The sequence below is a fragment of the Chelmon rostratus genome, chromosome 1 (assembly GCF_017976325.1).
Source record: "Chelmon rostratus isolate fCheRos1 chromosome 1, fCheRos1.pri, whole genome shotgun sequence".
NCBI classification, from domain to species: domain Eukaryota; kingdom Metazoa; phylum Chordata; class Actinopteri; order Chaetodontiformes; family Chaetodontidae; genus Chelmon; species Chelmon rostratus.
Genome location: NC_055658.1, coordinates 7,973,588 through 7,997,428, shown reverse-complemented (window position 1 = coordinate 7,997,428; position 23,841 = coordinate 7,973,588). Strand labels below are relative to the sequence as shown.

Here is a 23,841-nt window from a genome sequence, read left to right as displayed (position 1 = left end):
TAAATGATCTCCCAACCTTATTTCTTGATTTAATAAAAATCAAAAACATGTACTATTTAGTAGCTCATGCATGAAACTGCAGGGTTGTCTGAATGACAACATAAACACACATGTAATCACGATCAAGCCATATTAGAAGGGTTGCTCACACATGCCTATAGAAATCGAGACAATGTGCGTGAGAGCGATGGAGGTGGGTGGGCAGGTTTGGTGGGGGGCTGGTATGTAAATGAGACACAGAGAGAGACTGCCAGGTAATACCGTCTGCCAAATATTTCCTTTTGATGATGTAGCTGCAAGAGTGACTCATCGCAAAAACAAATCAGTGGATCAATTGTTTATGAAATATATCTGATGGTATTAAAGTGATAAATTGCCTCTCAGCTTGGTGGTATTGTGGATTCAGAGTGTGTTGCTGCCCTTCAGGATAGAGAGGCTGTGTGCTTGTTTATGCACAGGACATTCCCCTGTCTATTTCAAGCAAGAGGAGTCCCTCTATCTGTTTTCCCTCACCGTCCTATGTGCCGCTGCAATATGTAGCACACAGAAGAAAAACCTGCCTCCTAAATGTCATATTTCTTAGAACAAATCAAAACAGCTTTGTGTCTGCTAATGCTTATATTTATTTATTTTTTAAGCTATTCTAAGAATTAGGACATGTTTTCATCAGCCCAAGGGTTGTGGAACTTTCTCATAACATACATTATAGCACACAAATCTGGCAAGCTGATGCCTGTCTGTCATGTGGATGACATGGTTTCTTTCCTCCTTCCCTGCAGTTCCCCCAGTCATCCTAAGACTGGCTGAGCCCGAGCAACGCCACGATACCTGCATCGAGTTCACGGTTCGGGGTTACCCCCATCCCAAGCTGCGCTGGTTCCACGAGCAAAAGGAGATTCTAAAGAACGAGTACATCCGCACCGAGATGGACTTCTACCAGGACTATCTGGAGGGCTGTCTGACCTTCCAGAACCCAACGCACATCAACAACGGCAACTACACCCTGGAGGCCAGCAACCCTCTGGGGACGGTCACCAAGACGGTGTATGGTCACTTCCTCACGGCCCCTGGCATCGACGACGAAGGTGAGCGGATCACTTCTGCTCGCTGGTGATTCTTCTCTGTGCTTGTGGTTGATGGGTGATGCGCTGTTGGCAGCCGGCAGCACTGATGTCCCCATAATCACAATCGAGAGTGCGCTCCTGGGTAAAATGGCATTTACGCAAGGGTTATCACTGACACATTTTTACTGGCTTCATTCTTCTGGATTTAAACAAGAACAAAAGCACAGAAGAAAAGAAGAAATGTTGCCAAGTAACCCCGTGATTCACACAAAAGCTAGCGTGCCCCACTTTTTGTGACTGAGCATTGTGAAGGGAAGTCTTTTACTAGTTCTAAATTCTTGTTTAAAGTACCTGTTGTGTGAATTGCAGGCTCTGTTCTAGGCGGAGTAAATATTCAGAGCTTTTAGCTTTTATTAAAATCTCCCTCCACAGGGTACAGGTTGTGGAGCTGATCCCTGCTGCCTGGATCGCAGCCAGGGTTCATCCACAGTTCAGTCAGGTAGATTGTTCGCTTGCAGTTCATTCCGAGTTCACAGGGAAGGGGAATAAACCCACAAAGACTGGCAAATTTCTCCCCATGGTCAATATTCCAAGGTTAATACCTTGTGTCGATTTATTGACATAGCGTGACTTTCTCTGTCGTCTCTTTTGCAGACATAGTGGAACTAGGTGAGTGTTTTTACTCTACAATTTAACTCTGCTTATTTTTCTAGTTTGTTTTTACTCCTTGTTTGTTTGGCGTCATTATGCACACTTTCTCTCTCTCACACACACTCACACACTTTACCATGGAGAAATTTGTTCACTTTGTGTTGCAGTTCATGAAAAGCTCTTAGCACCGCAGCTCAATTGATAGTATCATTAATCTACAGGGAAAAGGTAAAGGTTGCATATGCTCGTGCAGCGTGCTTTGCTCAAGGGCATCTCATGCTGTTGAGAGAGATGGAGCAGCATTTCTCATTCACTCTCCCTGCTTGGATTGGATCACCCGAGCCAGTCAAGAGATTTAAACTGGCAACCTCCAATTCACAAAAATGCCTCAGACACTTGTCTTTTTTGGGTGGGGTATTGTGGTGAATTGATGCTCCACATGGTGCTTCAGTGATGCCCTTCTTTGCCTTCATACATTTCCATGCACTCTCGCAGCGAGGTGTCCTGCACAAGCACAGTGTGCTTCTGCTTCTGCAGCAGCTGGGCTTTGATGCCTCGGTTAACGGTTCGCCAAGCGTTGCTCTCCTCGGTTGCTTTTGCTACACCTGATGATAACAGTGGCAGATTTACTGCTTTAGGACTAAGTCATATTTGAAGCAATGAGTCTTTTATCTCAGACAGAGGTAGGCCTACACATGCTCCTCTTTATAGCACAAAGCCAATGCCCGCTGACATGACAACAGATTTTATCAGCTAATAAGCTAATGATAATAACCAACTATATTTCAGTGAGTTTGTTTAAAATGCACCCCCTGCCCAACTTTTCAATGCATCAAGCTGATGTCATTATAAAGCAAGAATTATGTCTTACATGCTCTTGATGGCTGCATACATGATATGGTGCTATTATGGATGATGGTAGGCAACAAGTGAAAAAGATTCAACATAATATAATGCTATATAATGCTATCTCAGGTAATGGTGGCTGTAGTTACTGGTGTGGAAATTCCCCAAATCTAATAAAGGCAAAGACAGAGCTGCTAATGTTAGCCTAAACGCTGATACCGCTTGTGTTTTTTGTTATGTGACGGTTGAAAAAAGACACCACCCTCCAAACTCTTTACGTGTGGAGCATGGCTCCCACCACAGCCCCATGTGTCCTCTTTTTTTGGGGCCATCTGGACAGCCCAGGTTTTAGTCAGTCTCTGTAAAAGGGAATTGCATCAGCAACTCAGTGTGCATAGCACTTCTTCTCTGACCCCTAACTAACCAGCCACAATGTTAACAAGCTAGTTTCCCACCCTTTTAGCTGTCGATGTGTGAGCGTGTGTGAAGCGGTGAGTGCAGTCATATTGCCGGAACGACGCTTTGGGCCCCTCTCACGCTGCTTTGTAAATCTCCTGTGTGTGATGTGTGGCTTGGCCTCAGGCTGTTGTGGCAGCCTCGCAGCTGACGGCTCTAACAAAGTAGGCCGGTCTGATCTCTGACCTTCATCAGCGCCTTCTTCCATCTCCATATGAGGCCATTCGTTCTAATCAGCCATGGATTATAAAGCTGCAGCATGGCCAGGGACGGAGACGGATGGACGCCGGCTGTGTGGCGAGCTGCATTAGGCAGGCAACGACTTCATGACGCCACACATACACGCGCACTCACACAGCTTCTGGGAGTGTGGCAGGTGAGGCGGAGGTGTTTGGGTGATGAGAGTGTGAAACATTATAGCAGCGGTGTGCGAGGGAGTTCGGGCGTGGAAGGAAGACTGACAGGCTGACTGATACTCACGCAGCTGAGGAGAGAGGAGGGCAGAGGAGAGAGGGATGAATGCTGGGAGGGAGGGACACAGAGATGGTGGTTAGGGCGCACACACTCACACACAGAGCAATGCGCTTTAGTGTACTGTGTGTGTCTGAGCCAGTGGCAGCCAGTCTACCATGTGGCCATTAATTTGCCCACAATTACTCTCTGATGTCCTGGCTACAGGCCTCAGACTGGAGTTTCTCTGACACCAGCTCATTTCATTTCATGGGTCTGTCTCTGTCCTCTCCTCCTCACACACCCCCAGACCTCTGCTCTTTGCCAAAACTCGTGTTTGCAGCAGTGTGACATGGAGCATTTCAGGATACATTTGAGACATTAATGTGATTAGTGCAGACTGTACTCAGCTACTTGACCTCAGTCCAGCAGGCTTTCGCTCTGTCTGAAAGTATGCGTCAGAGATTTTACATTAAGACGTCAAGTTTGAGTTGGTTCTTCATTTTTCCTGATTTAGCATTTGATGCTCAAAGCTGTGTGGGCTTTTTTTCTGTTTTTGTGTAAGAATCTAAAGCAGCTTGTTTTAACCAGTGTGTGTCTTTGTGTATTGTATGTAAAGGCATGAGCATGCATTTGTGCGACAATGAAAATTGTCTTTTGTGTTACATTAACCTGAGGCTAGGGTCTGCCTAAAAACTCTCTTAACTGCCTCGTGACAGGTGACAGGCTGTCAAGGTTGCGCAGGCTTCTAACTGAAAGCCTTTTATCAGCCTCTGCACATAAAAATGCATTGTTCATCAACGTAGTCTCACATTCTTTCAAGCTTTAATGGCACAAAACAGGAGCAAGGCAAGGTTCTCCCTGTTTACCTCAATCCACTTCCTAGAAGGGGGGCACTTTCAGTCCAATGTCAAAGGATTTAGCATTCATTAAATACTTTACATAATGGATGAGAAGCACTCTTATTTTCAGGATTTTACATACAGGGACACACAAATGAGGAAAGCACAAAGTAATATTTTCCAATAGCAAAGAGATCTGTCACAAGACATTAATGAAGCCGTTTGGTTCAGTGGAGATATTCGCTGTAGATGGATGTGGGACTAAACCACAGCTATTCGGTGTTAATTCTCATTCGCAGCCACTGACGCCTGCCCTGTGTTTTTGTGTTGCAGTTCCTTCGACGCCGTCAGATGGTGATGCAGGCCGACCAGATGAAGATACGTTTGGGGTGAGTTTTCTCCTCGACGATGTCGGTGAAACAGCTGCTAAAGATGTTGCCCTTGGACTCAACAGAGAGCTGCTGTGTTGCAACACAAATCTAAACTGCTTATTATTTTTCAAAAGACCCTTGTAGGGGTTTGTACTGTGTGTTGACATGCAGCGCTGAGGTACGGAGACTGCAATCCACCGAAGCCATGTTACAGTCAAGTTGTATGTTTGGACACTAATGATGTTGACGATGGTAACACTATCCTGCAGTCCGCGCTGCTGCTTTGAAATGTTATATAATATGGGATGCTTTTGAAACCAATGCTGGCGAGTTATTCCGCTGCAGTTCAGTAGATAGAAAGAGAAGCTTGCACTACACACTTTTTTTAATGGCAGACATTTTGACACGTCATAGCAGGAGATGCATGGGTGTAATTACTGACATAAATGATCTCTGCAGTCAGTGGAGTGTGAACGTTTCTGTTCCCCAGTTACGTGCATGCTGGGGCACCTAGATGGGACTGAGCCACTGTTAGTGTTATTAATTACACCTGTGCCTTTTCCTGCTATGGCAAGAGCAAACATACGCTGTGAAAAAGGCCTCAATGTGGGCAACCACACAGAAAATACTAAGATTCATATCACTGAAGTGTGCTGTGGGTCAAACCTTCGCTTTAAAGTGGCAATATGTCAGGAATGGATCCCAGAGTTATAGTTTTGAGGAAGTAACAGTTCTGACATTATGCCAAAGTCATCTATGTATTGTGTTGCGACTGAAGTTAGCGTGCTAACCATCTAATGAAACTCTTTTCCTGCATCGATTCTAAAATGCTAACCAGGAGTGGTCTTCAATATGCGCTTGGCTACATATGTGATGTCCTGCTAAAAGCTGCTTGTCCCAGGCTCAGAGACAGCATCCTTATCAGTTGACGATGCACATAGAAGACACATGGATAAAGAAACTGTATTATATTGCAGTTCGTCCCTTTTAGCATTACAAGAAAAAAGGCTTTTAGGATGATGAGTAACCAAGGTGTTGGCAGACATAGCGCTCTCTCTGGAGAAGGGTTGCTGGAGTTTAACCTCCCCAGATCCAAAAAAGAGCAGGACAAAGCTGTTAACGATACCTAAACCATGGTAGTATGCAGGATCAGCTTCCACACACGGAGAAAATATGAAACAGTGGATTTGTTATAGTTTTTTTTTTTTTTACTTAACCTATAACCCCACGAACAAACGTAGTAAGCTAATGAAATGCTCCACGGTCTTAAATTCATTCGTTCCACTTGTGTGCTTCAAACTCTTTAAATGCCAAGTGTCTCTCTTAGTACAGCTCCATGCACGGTGCTTTCACATATGAAGAAATGCAAAGGTTGACAGGCCTGCCATGCCTAGAGACCTTTGACAAGGCAGACATTTTGATTAGTCATAGCAGGAAAAGCACAGGTGAATCACGTTTTGTTCACCATGGAGTTCCATCAAGTGTAGGCCACGTTAGCTAGCATGACCCTGGAATTATCCCACCTAAACGGTATGCAGCCGCTTTTAATGTTATCGATAACACCCGAGCTTTTCCTGCTATGACTTCAAAATGTCTGCTGTGAAAAACTCTGTCCAAACTGTGCAGAGAGTCAAAGTACAGGTGATGGATCATATTTCGATTACATTCTGTCAACTGGAATACATCACAGCCAAGACAGGTGTTCAATGCTCTTCCAGACTGCTGTAATCTGCAAGAAAGCAGTAGTAACAATCCAGTGGATTAAACTCTGATTTGCAGTGTTTAAGGTGATCAGGAATCTGGAGGGGATTGTGATGTGAACGCAGTCCTCTGATCGCTGCCTGAATCTGACACAGCACTTCGTTTCTCTCAGGTTTCCATTGCTGTGGGTTTGGCGGGCTTCGCTTGCGTCCTCCTCCTCGTCCTTTTTGTTCTCATCAACAAATACGGCCGCCGCTCCAAATTCGGTATGAAAGGTAAGTCTACACAAATAGTCAGATGAGCAGAAAGGCAGGCGCGCAGCTAGCTTTGTTTATCGCCTTTCTGCCAGTTGCATCATTGTGCAGGATCCATTCCTCCAGCTAATCTTCTCTTCAAAACCTTTGTTCACCAGAAAATGTACATCTGCAGCTACTGTAGAAGTCCCACTTTTGACTGCATGTGAACAGTGCTTAAGGCAGATCCCCAAGAGGGCTCATTTGGGAAAATAAAGCTTGGTCTTGGTGACTGTTGAAGGACACTGGAGTTGTTGGCTTATGCTACATGTAACTGAGCTATGTTACAGCCCATACATTTGCAAACACCCATATACATGCACACATACAGACAACTAGATCAATACTATAGAGCAGCATGCATGCAAAGAGGTCTACGCGCTGTACATGCCACTCATACATTCACTGTGTCTGCTATGCGAAGCGATCGCAGAAGGGATCCTGAATTAATTAGCGGACTCGGCGCTGTCGATCATGCTGAGGAATTCAATAGGATTAATGTGGCTTTTGTGCACGCTGAGCTTTCATTTTGTGTCGGCTCCAGGTTTTGCCCGTCTCTCTGGCATTGGTGTTTGTGGAAGAGGCAAGAGCAGCCGTAGCGCTGATCTAGGAACAGAGAGCAGAGCGGAGGGGAGAGGATGATAGCGGCTCAGGTCCTGTGGTTCAGGTTCAAGTGTTTGCCCGCCCAACTACAGCTCTTATCAGTTGGCAGGCTGAGTAGCGGCACCTGCTCGTGTTTAGCGGCTTGTGGTTGGTGAGCCTGTGTATCACAGAGCACATGTCCCTGAGTCCCCTCATGACAAGGTGCATTGAATTCAAGGTTATGATCCCAATCAGTACACGTTTCTTCTTCTCTCCTGATTTTGTCTGAATTCAGTCGCCTCTGTCACATTTTTCCCTTCAAGCAAAATAATAACACTCAACCACGACTCAACGTCTCAAACTGTACATGTTCTTCATTTCACACCATAAGCGTGGTGTAAAGTAGCATTAGCCGCTGCCAACCCTTAATTAGCTACTTTACAGGATTAGAGTTCGTTACTTACCGCCGAATAGAACTCTCGGCTGTAATTATTTAGGGGGTGGCAATTATTGCATTGACCTAAACCTGGTGCTAATCAAGGATGAGTCTTATACTTAATGAGGCTTTGCAGGCGTGTTTGTAATGTCAAGGCCAGCCATATGAAGTTGTGCGCTGACAAACTGGTTCTACACAAAGAAAATGTCACAAATCCTGATATAAAATAAAAGATTATGAAAGCTCGTTGTTGCAAATAGGAGATCGCAGACAGTGCATCCTAAACTCCACGCCATGAAGGCAGTTTGACCGTTTATGTTTGTATGAGATAAGATTTAATTGGTGTCATTGCTGCTTGCTAATGATGCATCAGTCCTTTTTATCTAATGCTGCTTTATGTGGTAGATGACGTATTTTACACACAACAGAGTAGTATAATATTATAATATCCACCCAAGAGCATGCAAAAACCATATAAATCTCAGTCTACCAGGAATCTGAGTTACAGCACTGCCTTATTCTCACACTAGCTATTAAATCAAAGGCGGCGCTGCTTCATAATGCTGGCAGCATTGAGAGCTTAGCATGTTTTAATGCTCAGAGCACCCAGCGTTACTGTATGAGTTACTTCAATGCTTTTCAAAAGGGTGCTTCAAATGCAGTTTCAGTACTCTCCAAGCAGGAGCGGCTGAGAGTGTAATTCATCTCCTTGCTTGCGAGGTCCAAAGCCCTCTTGGGCACTGCAGGACGTTTTTAAAAAATTGCATCGCGGCGCCATCTCACAGAGCTCCACGCGGTTCCCCAGCAACACCCACAGCTTCATACAATATGTTAAGATTGTCCGCTTTGCTCCAGGGCGCCTCTACGTTTTCTGTCAAGAGAAGCATTTATCATACAGTTTTCTCTGCCCAGATTTTTTTAAACTTGAGTTTAGCTGCCATGTTCAAAGTAATAAATAGTTTATTATGTGCCAGGTGTGAGCCTGGAGGGGATCATGCGTTTGGTTGTGTGTGTGTGTGTGTGTATCTGTCTTATTCTAACATATTACTGGACCCATCTTCTTAACAATCTTTGTGCACATTTATGTCTGTATGCTCAAGGACCTCTTGCGGTTGTGGCGATTCACAACTTTTTAAAAACCTGTTTTATGGACTGATCAAAAACTGCTTCACCCACGTGCCATGAGACACACCTGGCGGAGATCTGCACTCTACTGAGTGCACTCTTCCAGTAAATTACTGTCACAGCGCAGGAAAAATAATCATACTGAAGGTTGAGCACATCACCAGGTTGAGCCACTGCTGATGATTTTTCTTTTACCATTTTTTATATTAAAGTCAGTGTTATGTGGAGCATAACTGAAAAATACTCATTGTTTCTGCCCTGTTTTACCTCATTGTTGCCATCATGCTTTGCTTTAGTTCTTCATGTAATGATTAGGTAGGTCATCAGTGTTAGTGCTGCCATGGTTCCCCCTCCCATGTCATGTCATAGTTTGACTCTGGTTACTGCACATAAGCCAGTTCAGTTTAAATAGAGACGCTCCTGTCTCCACTGTCACTGTGAGTGATTGAAGGGATAAAGACTTAAATAGAGGTGATGTCGGTGTGGACTCTTTCAGGACCTCACGCTGTTCTGTACAAAGGCCTGATTTGTCCAATGTGAGTGTGTGTGTGCACCAGTGTTTGTGTGTGTGTGTGTGTGCGTGTGTGTGTGTTATCCCCTCCCTTTCTTGTTCTGGAGAATCAGCTGGAAGGCCTGAAGAAGTCATTACCTTTGGATGGAGCCATAATGGATTTTCGCTCCACTAAATCACCGTGGCTCTTTTGGCTGTTGGAGTTTGATCACCGACCGTTTCTGGGCATCCAATAAAAACTCTGTTTTTTTCTTTTTTTTTTCTTTTATATGGCTGGAATGTGTGTGTGTGTGAGAGAGAGAGCTACATTCAATTGATTTGCTAGCAATTCAAGGCCCACCGCCAGGTCTGTCCACTGTGTTGCATTTACAGCTCTGACTGATAGACTCTAGCTCAGTTTATGTGGTTGTAATTGTGGTTTTATGAAAGATGCTTTGCCTGTCTGCATGTGTTTGTGTGTGTGCGTGCGTGTGTCTGCACGTGTGCATGCATGAAAGCGGACTCATACTGTAGATAACCTGTTGCCCTGATCAATATGTTGTCAGCTTACCTCCCAGCTAAAACATCTTGCAGTCTAAGCAGCAGGCTCATCTTTCACATTGTGATTCACACCAGTGGGTTTTGAAGTGTCTTTCACACAGATTTTTGTCAGCAGGGAATCAATAATGCCTCTTCAGAAAAAGACACTCAGCATGTCAGTAATAAGTATTATGCTCCCCTGTCATCTTTTCTTATGTTCAGATAGAAAATTACACCACCCCTGCTGCTGTAAGTGCAGCCAATATATAACAAAATGTATATCATCTTGTCACCCTCCCTTTCCTCCAGGCCACGTGTTTGGCTATATTTTGTGTCAAGGCCTATTGGGTGCACCATCTACCTTCAGAGTGGGTGCAGTAGACCTGACTTTTAAAACTGTGCTGCTTAAACAGAAAATTTAACCAGGACTAAAGAGATTTTAACTACTCCCCAGCTTGTGTGAACACAATTTGAGAAAATACAAGGAGGGGATTAGGAGTCGCTAACAGCTAAATAGCTAAGATAATACTGAAAAAAGTCAGAGGCTGAAACTTGACATGTTTCTGGTCATACTCTGATTCTCATCTGACATTTCTCTGTCAAATATTTTTGTCATCGTAACAATACAGGCACTTACCCAGATCTAAATTCTGCACTAATTCTGAGGATCCCAGAAGGGCTGCGAATAGATGCCACCTTGTGCTGCATTCTGGGTATTTCTGGGGCTCATACACAATAGTTGTTGGCAGCCCCTGTGTGTTTATATAAGGAGCAGATGATACAGGTGATATTTTTGGCAACATTTCACAGCAGTTTAGACTGAAAATGTACAGTAAACAAACAAAGGCAGAGGAAACATGTCAGGAGGAAGTGACAACTGATGGAAGAAACGGCGCTGAGTGACATTCATTTTAGGAAGTCAAGACACTGGAAGTTATTAATCACTGGATGTTTTTTCTCAACAAAGTGAAACTTGATGTATTTTTGTATCATTCTTTTTATTGCATGTTTTTAAATCTTTTTTTAAGAATGGTATATTTTTAGTTTGACGCAGAATTCATGTAATGAAAGTATTGTTATTATTATTATTTCTCTATCCAAACCTTTTGTCAGTGTCCCCATGAAAAGCTGTAAGGCCCCACTTTGGAGGTGCTGGCAGGTGGGCCTTGATACCTTCTTACAGAGCCAGGCTAGCTGTTTCCCTCTGTTTCCAGTCACTATGCTAAGCTAAGCTAACTGGCTGCTGGCTGTATTTTGCCATACAGACATGAGATTCTCCTCATCTAACAAGAAAGCACATAAGTTTATATCCCCAAATTAAATGTATTATTACAGTGTTTTCACTTAGGCCACCTCATATGACATATGACACAAGTCTGTGAGTGCAGGATGCAGCTGAAAGAAATTTGTCCCTCGGCCTTTAACCCTATTAATGCTATGAGACTGAAAATGCTGAGCGAAGCAAATGGCTGACTCGTAAATGCTGAGACACCAAGAAGTCAGGGTCAGGCAGGGGGACCAGGCTGGGGGTTACCTGTAAGTCAAGGTGAGCAGACACTGTTCACATTTAATCAAACTTCTACCATCTAGCCATTAGTTTCCACTGTTGCTCAGAGTGCACAGGTGAGGGTCTCTCTCAGTGATCAGCAGAGCATGTTGGGAGGACTGAACCTGAGACATTTTAAGGCACTGGCCTGTCCACTCTCATTAGAATTTTGACTTAATCAACAGAGACAGTTTTCAGGTCTTTAGATATACAGAAAGACAAGTAGTTAAATCACTGCACAGTGATACACAATGACACACACACCTACGCCAACACACACACACACTCATACACAAAGCGTACCCCGCGGCTGCCTGCTGGCCTCTGTGATCCAGGCGTGTGTGTCAGGTCAGCCTACCCTCCTCTCCGCTACATTACCCGAAACAGGCCTGGGGATGATCAGCCCACACACACACACACACACACACACACACACACACACACTGCAGCATTTACTGCATCACTGCTTCGCTTGGCCTCCAGTGGCCAGAGTGGGCTCCGCCGCCAAGCAGTGAGACATCTACAGACGAACAGACAGACGGACACTCCTGCTGTGTGTCTATACAAATGTCAAACACATTTTCTGCCAATGATCTTCCACTAAAATGTGAAGTCCACGCCTTCTTAAATCTGGATCCGTTCTTAATTAAACTGAAGCTAAAAGCTGATTCCATTCAACGTGCTGTAAGTTGTAAATGTAATGGACAGTCAGTGGCACAGAGGCTGGAAAGCCACTACACACCTTTACTCATGTACAGCTATTTTCAGGTATTTGTGTTTTACTTAGTATTTCAGTCGCATGCTGCTTCTACTGCACTACATTTCAGGCAAATATTGCACAATGTACTCCACTATATTTATCTGACAGTTATAGTTAATAGTTATTGTAGTCAGTTAGTAGTTAAAATAAGAAATAATAATAAGCTGAAAAATATCATAAATAAACTAATGAATGAAATATATTCCACCAATTTTATTCATCTACATCTTCACACTGGTAAAGAAACTAAGATTCTAAGAGTCAGTTTTATACATGACACAATTATAATTTATCTGCACAGTAGCGAATGTATTACTATGTGATAATCATAGTATATGTGTGCTAAAAAATCATCAGTGATTCTCAAGAAGCCTTAAAAAAACAACCATGAGACTGGTAAAAAAGTGGAAGTGTAAATCCACACTCAGTCACAGAGGGCAGAAAAGTGCTAACTCATGAATACTCCTGCTAATCGTGTGCAGATGGAGACTTTTAAACGGAGGAAGCTAAATGTTTGGCTTTCCTCATTCTGGACAGATGTTTTCAGGACATTTCAGGCCTTTTTCGAACTCGGAAGAATTTGCTGTTCAAAACAAAATTTTATTTGATTTTTTTTTGGTTTTCTAAGCCCACCTAGAGGACATTGTATTAACACTTTCCATCTTCATTTTGTTTTTCTCATTTAAAACATCGAAGCGCATATGAAATCCCCTGTGTCATCAACAGAGGCACAGAGATGCACATCACAGACCTCTTGTCTTTCCTGCACAAATGGTGTTTACCCTTTGCGCAGTTGCCACAGCACCAGCCGTCTTAATTGGCTGTAATTCATTCTGCTGAACACATGCGACAGATGGGGACTTTCAAGAAAACAGCAACAGCTAATGCTTGTTTCTCTTTTTTTTTTTAAATGTTCCTGGTTATATCTCTTCTGAGAAAAGAAGGACGTTTTTCGGAAGCGAAGTTCATCTTCCATCATCTCTCGGTCGTCACACTGTGTTGTTTTTCAGACTCTCTGCTGCTAATGCCACACACTGCCAGTGCTTTTAGTAAACCCTAAAAGGAACTGGATACTATCTTCAACCTCTCAGCCACAGCATGATCACATGTCTTTCCTCAGTTCTCTTTGCACCTCGCGTGGAAAATGAAAACACAAAAAAGGGCCCTTTACTTATTTATCTCACTTAAAAGTTGCATGAGAGCCGTCCCTGAGAGCTTGGTTGCGGTGCTGTCTGTCCCTGGATGGATATGGAGTGCAGGGTGGCCCAGGGTAGTTGCTGTGGACATGGTGTGCCTGCTACAAATAGGATTTCTATTTTTCATTTTATTTTATTTCAGACCTCTGACTGTCAGCACATGGCTGCTAATAGCTAAGTGCCTTCTGTCCTCTCGGTGTCTTTCTGCAGAGGTGTTCACCGCTCTGCTGTGCCACGCATCGTAAAGTAACTCCAGTAAAAGGCCAGGCTCGCAGAGTGGTCTTGTTGAATGCACTTTGACTGGGTGTTTGGAAGCTTCTTCCCTTTTAAGTCTTTCCTATCAATAGTTCAGAAGGTTGTCCTTGGTCTTTTGAGTTTAATAATAGCTTAATATAGCATCTTTAAAATTTCAGGATATGGCAGAATACAGATGTAGGAGCAGAGGAAGAAGCTGGCTTTTCTACCGCAGGCTTTCTGAGCTGCTGCAGCAGTTTGGCTCCGTCCCCAGGGGGGATTGCTCAGAAAATATCATGTTTGCTCCTTTTTTCTCAGCCATGGAAAGTTACAAGAGCTGGTGTGTGAGCGACATACGCATTTTGTTTTATAATGACTACAAATGTAATTTCCTCTGTAAACAATTTAAGAGGCTGAAGTGTCTTCAGTGCATCCGAACAATAGGTCCATGAAACTGCATCAGGGACAACTTCTACATTTCCATGTTTCAATTAGTATCGATCCGGAAAACTCCTCAACTGCGGCTCCATTTTTTTTCTCGTGTGTTTTATCTTGAATAGAGTAGATAATAGATGTAGTGTGAATCTAACCATCTCAGTGCTTTTGTCCTGATGCCACTCTGATCTAGTATATTGGTAGAGTTTACGTGAGTACAATGCTTAATCATTTCCGAATTCTCACACTTTTCAAAAACCTTTATTTAGCTCAGCAGCACATTTCTCAATATCCATCCTGCACAGCACGCCCACAGTCTTTTGTCAGCCATTTAGTGTTGGCTATATTTCTTTTGATGACCTGGGTTTTTACACATTGACAGTCAGCTAACAAGATGGACATTTGTATAATGAACTTCCTCCCTCAATTTCTGTGACTGGAACTGAAACGCCTCTCTAACCTCGCTGCTTAACCGTGTAAATCACATGGTTGGCACCATGGTTGATGCAGCTTCTTTCTTTTTGATTGTGAGAGGGGAGAGAATGTCTGTCAGCTTCATAATTAATCATAAACACATTTATTTCTGTCTTGAACTTTCATTCAACCTCTCAACTATACAGTGTATTCCCTGTCCTAGAGGACTTGGCTAATGATTATTACACTCATATTTTCTGCAATTTACAGGAGGCCTTGAAATAGACTCATGTGGTATAGTGCTGATGAGTTTCTTCCAAGCTAATGAACATTTAGGGACTGAGTCTCACCAGACAACCCTCTCAGAGTGCAGTGAACTCAGCTTGTACAGCACTCCTCACGTTCTATTCATATAAAGCTGACTGTTGACCACACAGTGGCAGCAGGAGGTGCTCTTGTTGCCGTTAAAAAAAAGCGATGTTAAAGCCTAGTTTGGGCTAAAATAGGTATATGAAAGCCCTAATTGGAGAACTAGAGAAACTTCCTCGACTGCTGCAGGCTATAACAACAGCTCAGCTACCAGCTAACTGACTGAAGAGACAGCAACCTTCACTGTAAAATTAGTCTTGGTAACAGGCTAAGTGAAGAGGTGTGGCCCCATCATAAACCTCCAGCTTGCGCAGCTCAACATTTCAGCCCTTTGTTCCCCTGCAGAAACCCTTGGCATGACTCCATTTGGGATTTTCTACTCGTGGAGGGTGAAGCTTTGCTTATTATCCCACCCGAGAGAGCATCCACTCAGAGGTGGGAAGGTGATTTTCAGGGTCTGAGATGATATTCCTGTCTAATCTTTTTTCAAGACTGAAAAGGAGAAGCATGCTGTGAAGGTTTTTAGCCCCCACTCTAACCACTAGTTAATTCAGTGTGAATTTTAGCCACCGGCCCAGCAAACAGCTCATATTATGTAACAGCCAAATGTAGGGTGCTGCATGCTCACTCCTACGCTGGAGAGGATTGTGATTCTTTTATACTGACGGATACAAAGTACAAGCTACTGCATTGAAATGAATTTATTTGCTATATTAGTGATGATGCGACATTATGTTTGATAATGACAGCATTATATGTGTGTGTATATATATATATATATGTGGGTGTATATGTGTGTGTGTGTATAACAGTGAGCATATTTACTACAATATATCCAAATATAATCATGACAATATTGTAAATATTGAGTCAGAAGTTGAACATTTATATAATTGGCGTTATTGACACTGACAGAATTAGACTACTGTATAACATATATGTACATATAAGACAATGTTGTTCAATAGGCATATTGTGTAGTGAGCGTTCTCCTCCCTCCTCCTGGTGTCGTGTATCCTTGGGCAAAAAAATGACAGTATATAATGACAACATATTACTATATGTGAAATACTGCCAGGATTCTACCATTATCTAACAGTAGTATTCATCTCTATGTACAAGAAAGACAGTATTGTACAACAATGTAGTGACCGTTCTATGTTAAGGTATATTTTTAGCTGTGAGAATGCACTACTACATTGACATTTCTGCTATATATTAAGCAGTTCTATCAGATGTTTATCATAACTGGCTTGTTACGTAATGCATATTATTATTATTATTGTAATTTTCTGGGTTGCACTTTATGTTATGCACATATAAGCATGACAATATTGTACTACAAATGTTCTAGTCATAATTTCTATATGTAAAACAACGACAGGATTTTTTAATGCATGATTTAAAAAGCATTCATAATTCTATATTGAATCATATTAGCTGTTCTAACATTTAAAATTAACCATATTGTACAATAATAGTGGAAAATCTACTAGAGTAATGGTTCCAGTCAGCTGGTCAGGACCCCCAAGGTGGTTCTAGAAAGGGGTCACCAAAGTATTAAAGGGATAACAAAGAAGAAGAAGATAATTAAGAAATGCATTCCACACAACATTGTCTTAACTTCTTCCTGCCGTTTGTCTGATTTCTGCTTTTTCTTGTGAAATACTACATGAAACAATCTGAGAAGTAAAAAAAATAAAAATGCTTCTTTTTTTTGAGGGCAAAAACTGCAGTTATAGATGAAGTGTAAAGACCACATCTAGCTACAGTCACCCCCCTCTAGATCTCATCCAGGAGCCGCAGTAAGCCTCAATTCATCATGATCAGAACACCTTCCCTCTGTTAATTATAGAGCTGTCCTTCCATCAGCAACACTTCCAATCTTCCCATATTCCCATCGGCTCATGTTCCCATCAGCCTCTCACCAGTTTGCATTAACACACCTCTGGGACTGGCAGACCGCAGTCTCTGTGTTATAGAGAGAGAACAAGCCTCCATCTTTCATAAGGATGGTTAAAGTTTTAGCTCTACAGAGTAATTGTTGTGTAATCACAACTAGGGATTAATTATTCATAGAGGCACGCACACACACACTCGCACACAGAACACATACACAAATCGCTCACTACCTCTTACTGTCTCAGGGTCTCTCTCTCTCCCTGTACCTTGCTTTCCATCTCTCTATCTTCTCATCTCCTTCTCTCTCCTTCCCCCTCTCTCTTTCCACACTAATGGAGTCAGTGAGCACCGAGGATAAAACAATTAAACCAAAATTCATTTGAATGAATTAAAGTGCAGGGAGCTGCAGTAGCTGACACTTCTGAGGCAAGACAAATTATCCTGCATGGCTGGTTTAGCAGCGTTTTGCAGTGGCCTTGTCCCACCTCATTAACCTGTGTATTAACCCGTGGAAAAGCATTGTTAGTACACAATCGTGCAAAATAGATGGGAGGATGAATCTGTGAGGAAGGAAACGGTTACCGCTCTGCATAAGTGTTGCTCTGGACCCTGCTGATGGACCTGGCCGAGTAGCGCACACCTGTTACCTCCGAGCCTTCGAAGACTGTGCGGCGATTGAGAAGTCACCTTCTCCATGCATTTTCAAATATTTTCCAGTGAGCAGCAACAGGAGATGCACATGATTTGCAGCCAGGCTTACGAAAGACCTCAGAGGCTGTTAAGGAAATGCCAAGGCCATCTGTGCTGCTCTAAGAGGGTGTGAAATGAAGATGGAGTGTGTCACACTGTGATGAGAGGTCATCACTGGCTCCTCAAAGGTACCAGATTATGTCAATTTTACAGGTCGCAGTCTTTCGGGTCACTACATTTTTTATCCCCTTCGCCTCTGTGACACCTTGACACTTGATAATGAGTCCAGAAGTGTCTTGAGTTCAAATGTGCATTACAAGCTGTGATGCTCGGGAACAGCAGTTAAACGATGCAGCCAGATGGCATCAGGGTGTTGCTTCCTGTGCTCTGAGTCACTGCAGCAGTCACTCTCTCTCCCCTGGCCGATTGTCACGTCATGTCTTTATATGTGGCATAATGACCGTATGCACTCTGCAGGTTGTACATCTTGCTGGCTCAAAAGCACCGTTCTGTGATCTAGAGGTCTATCTTGTGTTGCCCTGCTGAGGTGCTCTTAAGCAGGACACTGAAACCATTCTCGACTCATGCTGTTCTGTTACTAACCCTGACCTCTGACCTGTGGAGCGGAGCATGAGAAAACAGGATTTCGCAGCAGTGAGCTGTATATAGTTCAGTGAGTTAGCCTTGCATTAAAACAACTCAGCGGGCTCCACTGGCGGGGGAGTGATGTTTAAGGTACAGTGAAATGTAATCAGTTAGACCAATATTTAAAGGTTCATCGGTGCCAGAACTCAGCACAACAGTGTGAAACATTCATAAGAAGGATTTTAATGATTTGATTTTTGGTCCCAGCAATGGTGAAGTAAACAGTAGAAATACAGAAGTCTACCTGACGCTGCCTCATTCCTCCCTCTGACAGTGTGTTCATGCAGCTTCCAGATTTTTCAATGCTGCACCAAGATTTTGCATTTTTCTCTGGTTACCAAGATCTGATAAAAAAAAAAAAAACCCTCCCAGCAATACCCACTAGTTTACACTTGATTGTACTTGCATCCATTCCCATGAAAATAGACCCCACTTTGTAGAACTGAAACCTTGACCTTTCTGTAATGGAAACAGCTAAGGTCGGGCTTTTTCAGCAGTCATTCTTTGATACAAAAAAAAAAAAAAAGCGTTCCCAGAGGAGTATCTGTCTTTCTGTTCCATTTGCAGTGCTTTTGAGAGCCTTCTGAAAATCCAATAGGTGCTGTTATATCGCATTGTTGCTGTAATATTGCATTTCAGCTGCTTGGCAAAGTGGCTTATTTCTGTATTTGGGCTTCATGGCAGCTAACTGGCAGGGAGATAAACTCCATGCAGCCCAAGGGAGTGTGGTGATGATGAGCTAAACAAACAGGCTAACAGGCTAACGGGGCTACAGCGCTGCAGTGTAAGGCGGTCCGCTGAACACAGCATGTTCTTTACGCATGGAGAGGAAAGACGGAGGAGGAGATGTGATGAAGAGAGGAGGAACAACGGAGGAGAGAGCATCGAAAAGGGAGGAGAGAGGAAATGAAAGGAGCAGGAGGAGGTGTTAAGGGAGCTCCGACAGGCTGGCTCAGCTGTGTTTTAGCCGATGGGCGAACGGGCTACTCTGCTGACTCTCCTCTGCGACTGCTGGGATGAACATTTCACTGTAGGTGGTTCAATTCCTTCTACCCAGAAGGCAGCTGAGGGTAGTCCTGATGGACGTAAGTTAGGCCGTAGGTCTAAACATCCGACAACATTAGAATTATTACTACAGGGAAGAAATATACAGAGGAAGTAAAACTGGAGTCAAAATAAACACACAGAATTGACTGTTTTATTAGCACGCCACAGAGTGGATTACACAAACTGAAGATTACATCATATCACATGATGGCATACAAAACTGCACATTTATGCGCGTCATGTCTACAGGGTTTTACATATGTATAGGCCTAGACATGCATTTCAGTGCATCTCTGGGGGGGGGGCAGTTGATTTAATACCACCTCCAGGGACTGAGCTCTGATTTAAGACCGTGTTCATGGCGACCACGGCAATAGGCACTTTCTGGGTCATGTGAGAGCTGGCATCAGTTAGATTTATCCATCAACCCCTCCCACCCTCTAGACACACACACACACACACACACACACACAAACATACATTTGAGCGTGGATAGCTGGAGAGTACATGTGCACACAAAAACAGAAATGGCTATAGCTTGTGTGTGTGTGTGTGTGTGTCGAGTACCTTTGCTCTGTCAACAGTACGACACAGTTGAAGCCTGTTTCCACTGGGAGAGGGGCAGCAATATGTTTTGGACCAATGCTGAAGCGAAGATAAGATCCACACTACTGCAGCCCACTATCTGATCCTGCCGCTGTGCCAGAGGGCAAAATCCAATTTCCTCCACACTGTGAAGAAAAAAAATGCAAAACAAGAAAAGCAAAACATTTTTTAATCAATGATTAATGCTTTGCAAGATATGACTATTTATCTTTTGCATATTCCAGTAGGACAAAGTGAAGCAGCTAATATATTGTTTGTACTCTCAGTGGAGTTTTGGCAGAATAATTGTATGATAAGGCCTGGCACGTCTTTAACCTGAGCTTTTGTCTCTCTCTGGCCTTCTTTCACCAGGCCATGTTTGCCTTCTCGCAACATGACATTTGGAGCGCAAATTGTCTGGCCTTTGAGAAGGCTGGACTGTCTAGCTCATACTGACAAGACAGACAAAACAGTCTCTCAGATAACTGCTCCATGCTCAATTATTAGACTTCTTTGAACCGAATGTTCTCTGCGCTGTGCATGCCTGTCATCTGCTGAAGATAAGCAGTGGGCCCACAGTGCAGCCACAGGTCTGCTGTTGATTTACCACTGGACTCTGTCAGTGTGTCACTCTGGGTGGGGAGAAGCACTTCCTCGGAGACAGCAGGCGATCTGAGTAAGGATGAGGGGGGGATGCTATCCTTCTTGTTAACATGCCATCCCCCCAACCCAGCCTTACTTCCAAGACCAAGGAGCCTCTCATACCACATTATTTCCATGGGAGCTGGTACTGGGTGCTATTATATCAGAGTTTGTCCAGCTTTGCCCAAGATTAGCTACATCCATCAAACCTAGCACTCATCATATTCTTTCGTAATGTTTTAAGAGTCAAACATGCTGTTTTAAAATAGAAGCACACCTTAACACCTAACCTTTTTATTGCTTATCCAAGTAGCTAGAAAATAATAACAGCTCATAACATAACATTAGCTTAAGTAGCTTGCAAAAGTTTGTTTGCCACAGTGGTTATTTCAGCTGACAAAATCAACCGCCACCGGCCCTGAGAGGCTGCTATTGTCCATCATCAAAGGCGCAATGTTACAAAATGTGTGCTAATGTAAATGTATTTTGCACGTGCTCCCTGCATGACCAGATCTTGACAGGTAACTTTAACTAAGGGGGGAAGGGGGACAGTTTAGGGGCTCAGCACTCTGATCTTAGAATGGTAGGCGTTTTAGAAAAGCTCCATCACTCCATCATACACTTCTGTGAATTATTTGCTATAGTTTTTCAGAGAACTCTCTCAACCAGCTTCTCAGCGGACAACTTCACCTAAGTTACAAATGATGATGGTGCAAATGAGAGGGGAAAAAACCAGGAACGATCTCTCTTGAGGATCAGCCAAAGCGCATCAGTAGTTCATCAAGCATGCAGCAGGGAGAGGCAGTGCTACAGTAGCACCATTTGCATGTAATCCTCTGTTGATTAGCATGTAGCACTACTGTATATCTCAGCTAGCCAGCTCCTCTTGTTGCCCCCAGAGTCTTAATCCTTCCTCCGCCTGTTGTGTTTCTGCTCCACTGGGGACCAATCGCGCCAATTCCACTCATTGAGCTTGATAATTAGTGACAATTGTAAAAGTAATTTACAAACTCAAGCAATGCCATTGAGCAAATGGTGCCAATTAACTAGAGATGCTAATGTGGGCAGAAATGCGGAAAAGCAGCATCCAGCCTCCATTACAGTGAGAGGAGAAGGGCCAGGAAGCTGTCCTCTGAGTGGCAGGGAGAATTGTCCAGGGAGGACAGGGGAGGCGATGCACATTGTGGGACTGGGCTTGTCACCAGACTGCAGATTAATCCCACAACACAAGTAGGCTACATGTATCGTGACCAGGGGAACAACACTTTAATTGACATTTAAGGCTATTAGCTGATGCCTTTATTTAGAGTTACTTCCACTCCAACAGTTCAGTTTTTTGGAAATAATACACCTGTCTTGTCAGCTGAAATTATAAGGCTTTGTGCACCAGAAAAGGACATCAGTTCTGCAGCGAGCTTGCTGGACATCACCACAAGTTGATGATGGTGTGAAATGTGGTTAGTGGTTGAAAATCTTCACCACACACAGCATCTTGTCAGATGAAACGTTAAATCAAGAAACCACAGCAGACTTTACATATAGAGTAGCTGGTTCTAAGCCCAGTGAGATGATTTATGGTGTGCAAATGTGCTTTTTTTTATCATGAAATAATTAATATCTGCAGCCTGCAGGTTCCTTCCTTTCATTTATCAATTAAAATAGCCTGGAAATGGAAAATAAGAATCGTCCTGCTTCAAGGTTCACCGTTTGACTATTTCACGTGTTTTAAGTATCCAATAGGAGTTCATGACATGAAATGAAACCACTGCTGTGAAATACCAAGCTAAACAAAATGTTAAAACCACTCTTTTAATGTGATACGAGTAGCTGCATGCTTTGTTGTTTGCCGATCTGTCAGCAGCAGACTGGGCCATGTCATTTCTGTTGGTTGGTCTGTCCACCACAATGCTCTCAGCACCTACACAAGGTTAGCATTTGTAGTTTTCAGTGAAACCTCTCGACAAATATTGATGGATTGTTAGGAAATTTGGTACAGACATCCATGGCCCTCCCAGGGTGAATTGTCACAACGTTGGTTGTACCTTGTGTTTAAACTTAAGTAAAATGATTAACATGGTAAATATAAGACCTGTAAAACATCATGTAAGCATTGTCTTGGCGTATTTGTCAGCATGCTGATGTTAGCATTACAAACTCACAAAACTGCTATCATGTCTGCAGACTGTTATTTTTGTTCAGTGCTACTGGGGGCCACATATTGAGCAATTTTGAAGTGCACATTGTGGCTTTGAGGATTATTTTTACTTACTCTGGTTTTATCATTTAAAAAATCCCTATAAACATTTTCACATGCGTACACGTCCACACTTTCCCACCTAAGGGTACAACTACGACTTCTTTTTCTCCATCTTAATTTTGCCTCTCTCTACCCCAGTTTTTCAGTTTCCGGACGCCCCCTCTCTTTAATCCATAAAGATCGGCTGGCGAATGGGATCATGTACTGTAGATGACACGGACAGATTAAATTTTGGTCTGTTTGTGTCTTGGCAAAAATAATGTCTGGAAGAGGTTCGTTATTTGAAGTCAAGGCCCCGCTGTCTCATTATGATAAGTGTAATTGTTTCTCGGTTCGATGCTTCCAGCTTTCCCAGACCTGAAAAAGAATCAGTAATGTGACTAATCCATTGTTAGCAGGAGGTTGATAGTACAGTTTGCCCTTTGTAGAAACCTCTCCTTTCCTCTCCTCTCCTTTTCTCTCCTCTCCTCCTTCCCTTCATCCCCCCCTTCTCTGGAATTAAAAACAGGAGGTGTATTCCCATTCTGTCAGTCACAGCTTTGCCTCCTAGGCCTCAGCCTCTATCAGTGTAAACAGAAGAGGGGAAGCAGTGTTTTCTCCTGTCTAAAAACCTCCTTTTGGTGTCTCTTTGATCCCGAGTGCCGGAATAGTAATTGCTATCACTTATGAAACAAAATGACAAGCGCTGCCAACAGCTTAGTAATGCAAATACAAAAGGAGCGAGAGGAGAGAGTGGTGGGCATAGAGAGGTTCATGAAGAGGAGTTGGTGCAGTTAGCTCGGGGTGTGTGGAGGTCCTGAGCTTGCAGAGCTGAGATGCTTCTGATTGATTGTGGAAGGGCTATATTCTATATTCTTTTAAAGTGGTAATCCACAGGACCCATGCTTTTTCTGTCTCTTTGTTGGTGCTGAGTAGTCGTTGCTGTTTTTTTCTGCACACTTTCAAAGTAGAGTCATAGACAACTTCGGATGCTTTCAATGGAAGCTGCCGTTTTATCACGACCTCATACATAAACGACAATGGCTCCCAAAATAATATATATGACCGCTGGTGAGTACCAGCGACAGGTGTACCAGACCTTCATCATCATGGTGACAGTAATAAAGTGGCTGATGTGAAACGGTTGTAGTTTGGTTGGGTTTAGGCATGAAAACGACATGGTTAGGTTTAGGAAGAAATGGTTTGGTACATTAGTAATGTAAATTAAGTCACATAGCTAAGATGAGTTACGTAACATTGACGTTATGTAAGTAAAATAGTCCACATTGACTG

At 43.2% G+C, this 23,841-nt stretch overlaps 1 protein-coding gene across 2 annotated transcripts in view; it reads left to right on the top strand.

The window, feature by feature from the left end:
* ntrk3b (neurotrophic tyrosine kinase, receptor, type 3b) overlaps positions 1-23,841 on the top strand; it is a 167,829-nt gene that overhangs the window by 92,021 nt on the left and 51,967 nt on the right. For both annotated transcript variants that reach the window (XM_041935829.1, XM_041935819.1), the window contains exons 8-10: positions 780-1,085; positions 4,643-4,698; positions 6,554-6,656. In XM_041935829.1, the coding sequence (XP_041791763.1) occupies positions 780-1,085; positions 4,643-4,698; positions 6,554-6,656 (465 nt within the window). The remainder of the gene's footprint in view (positions 1-779; positions 1,086-4,642; positions 4,699-6,553; positions 6,657-23,841) is intronic.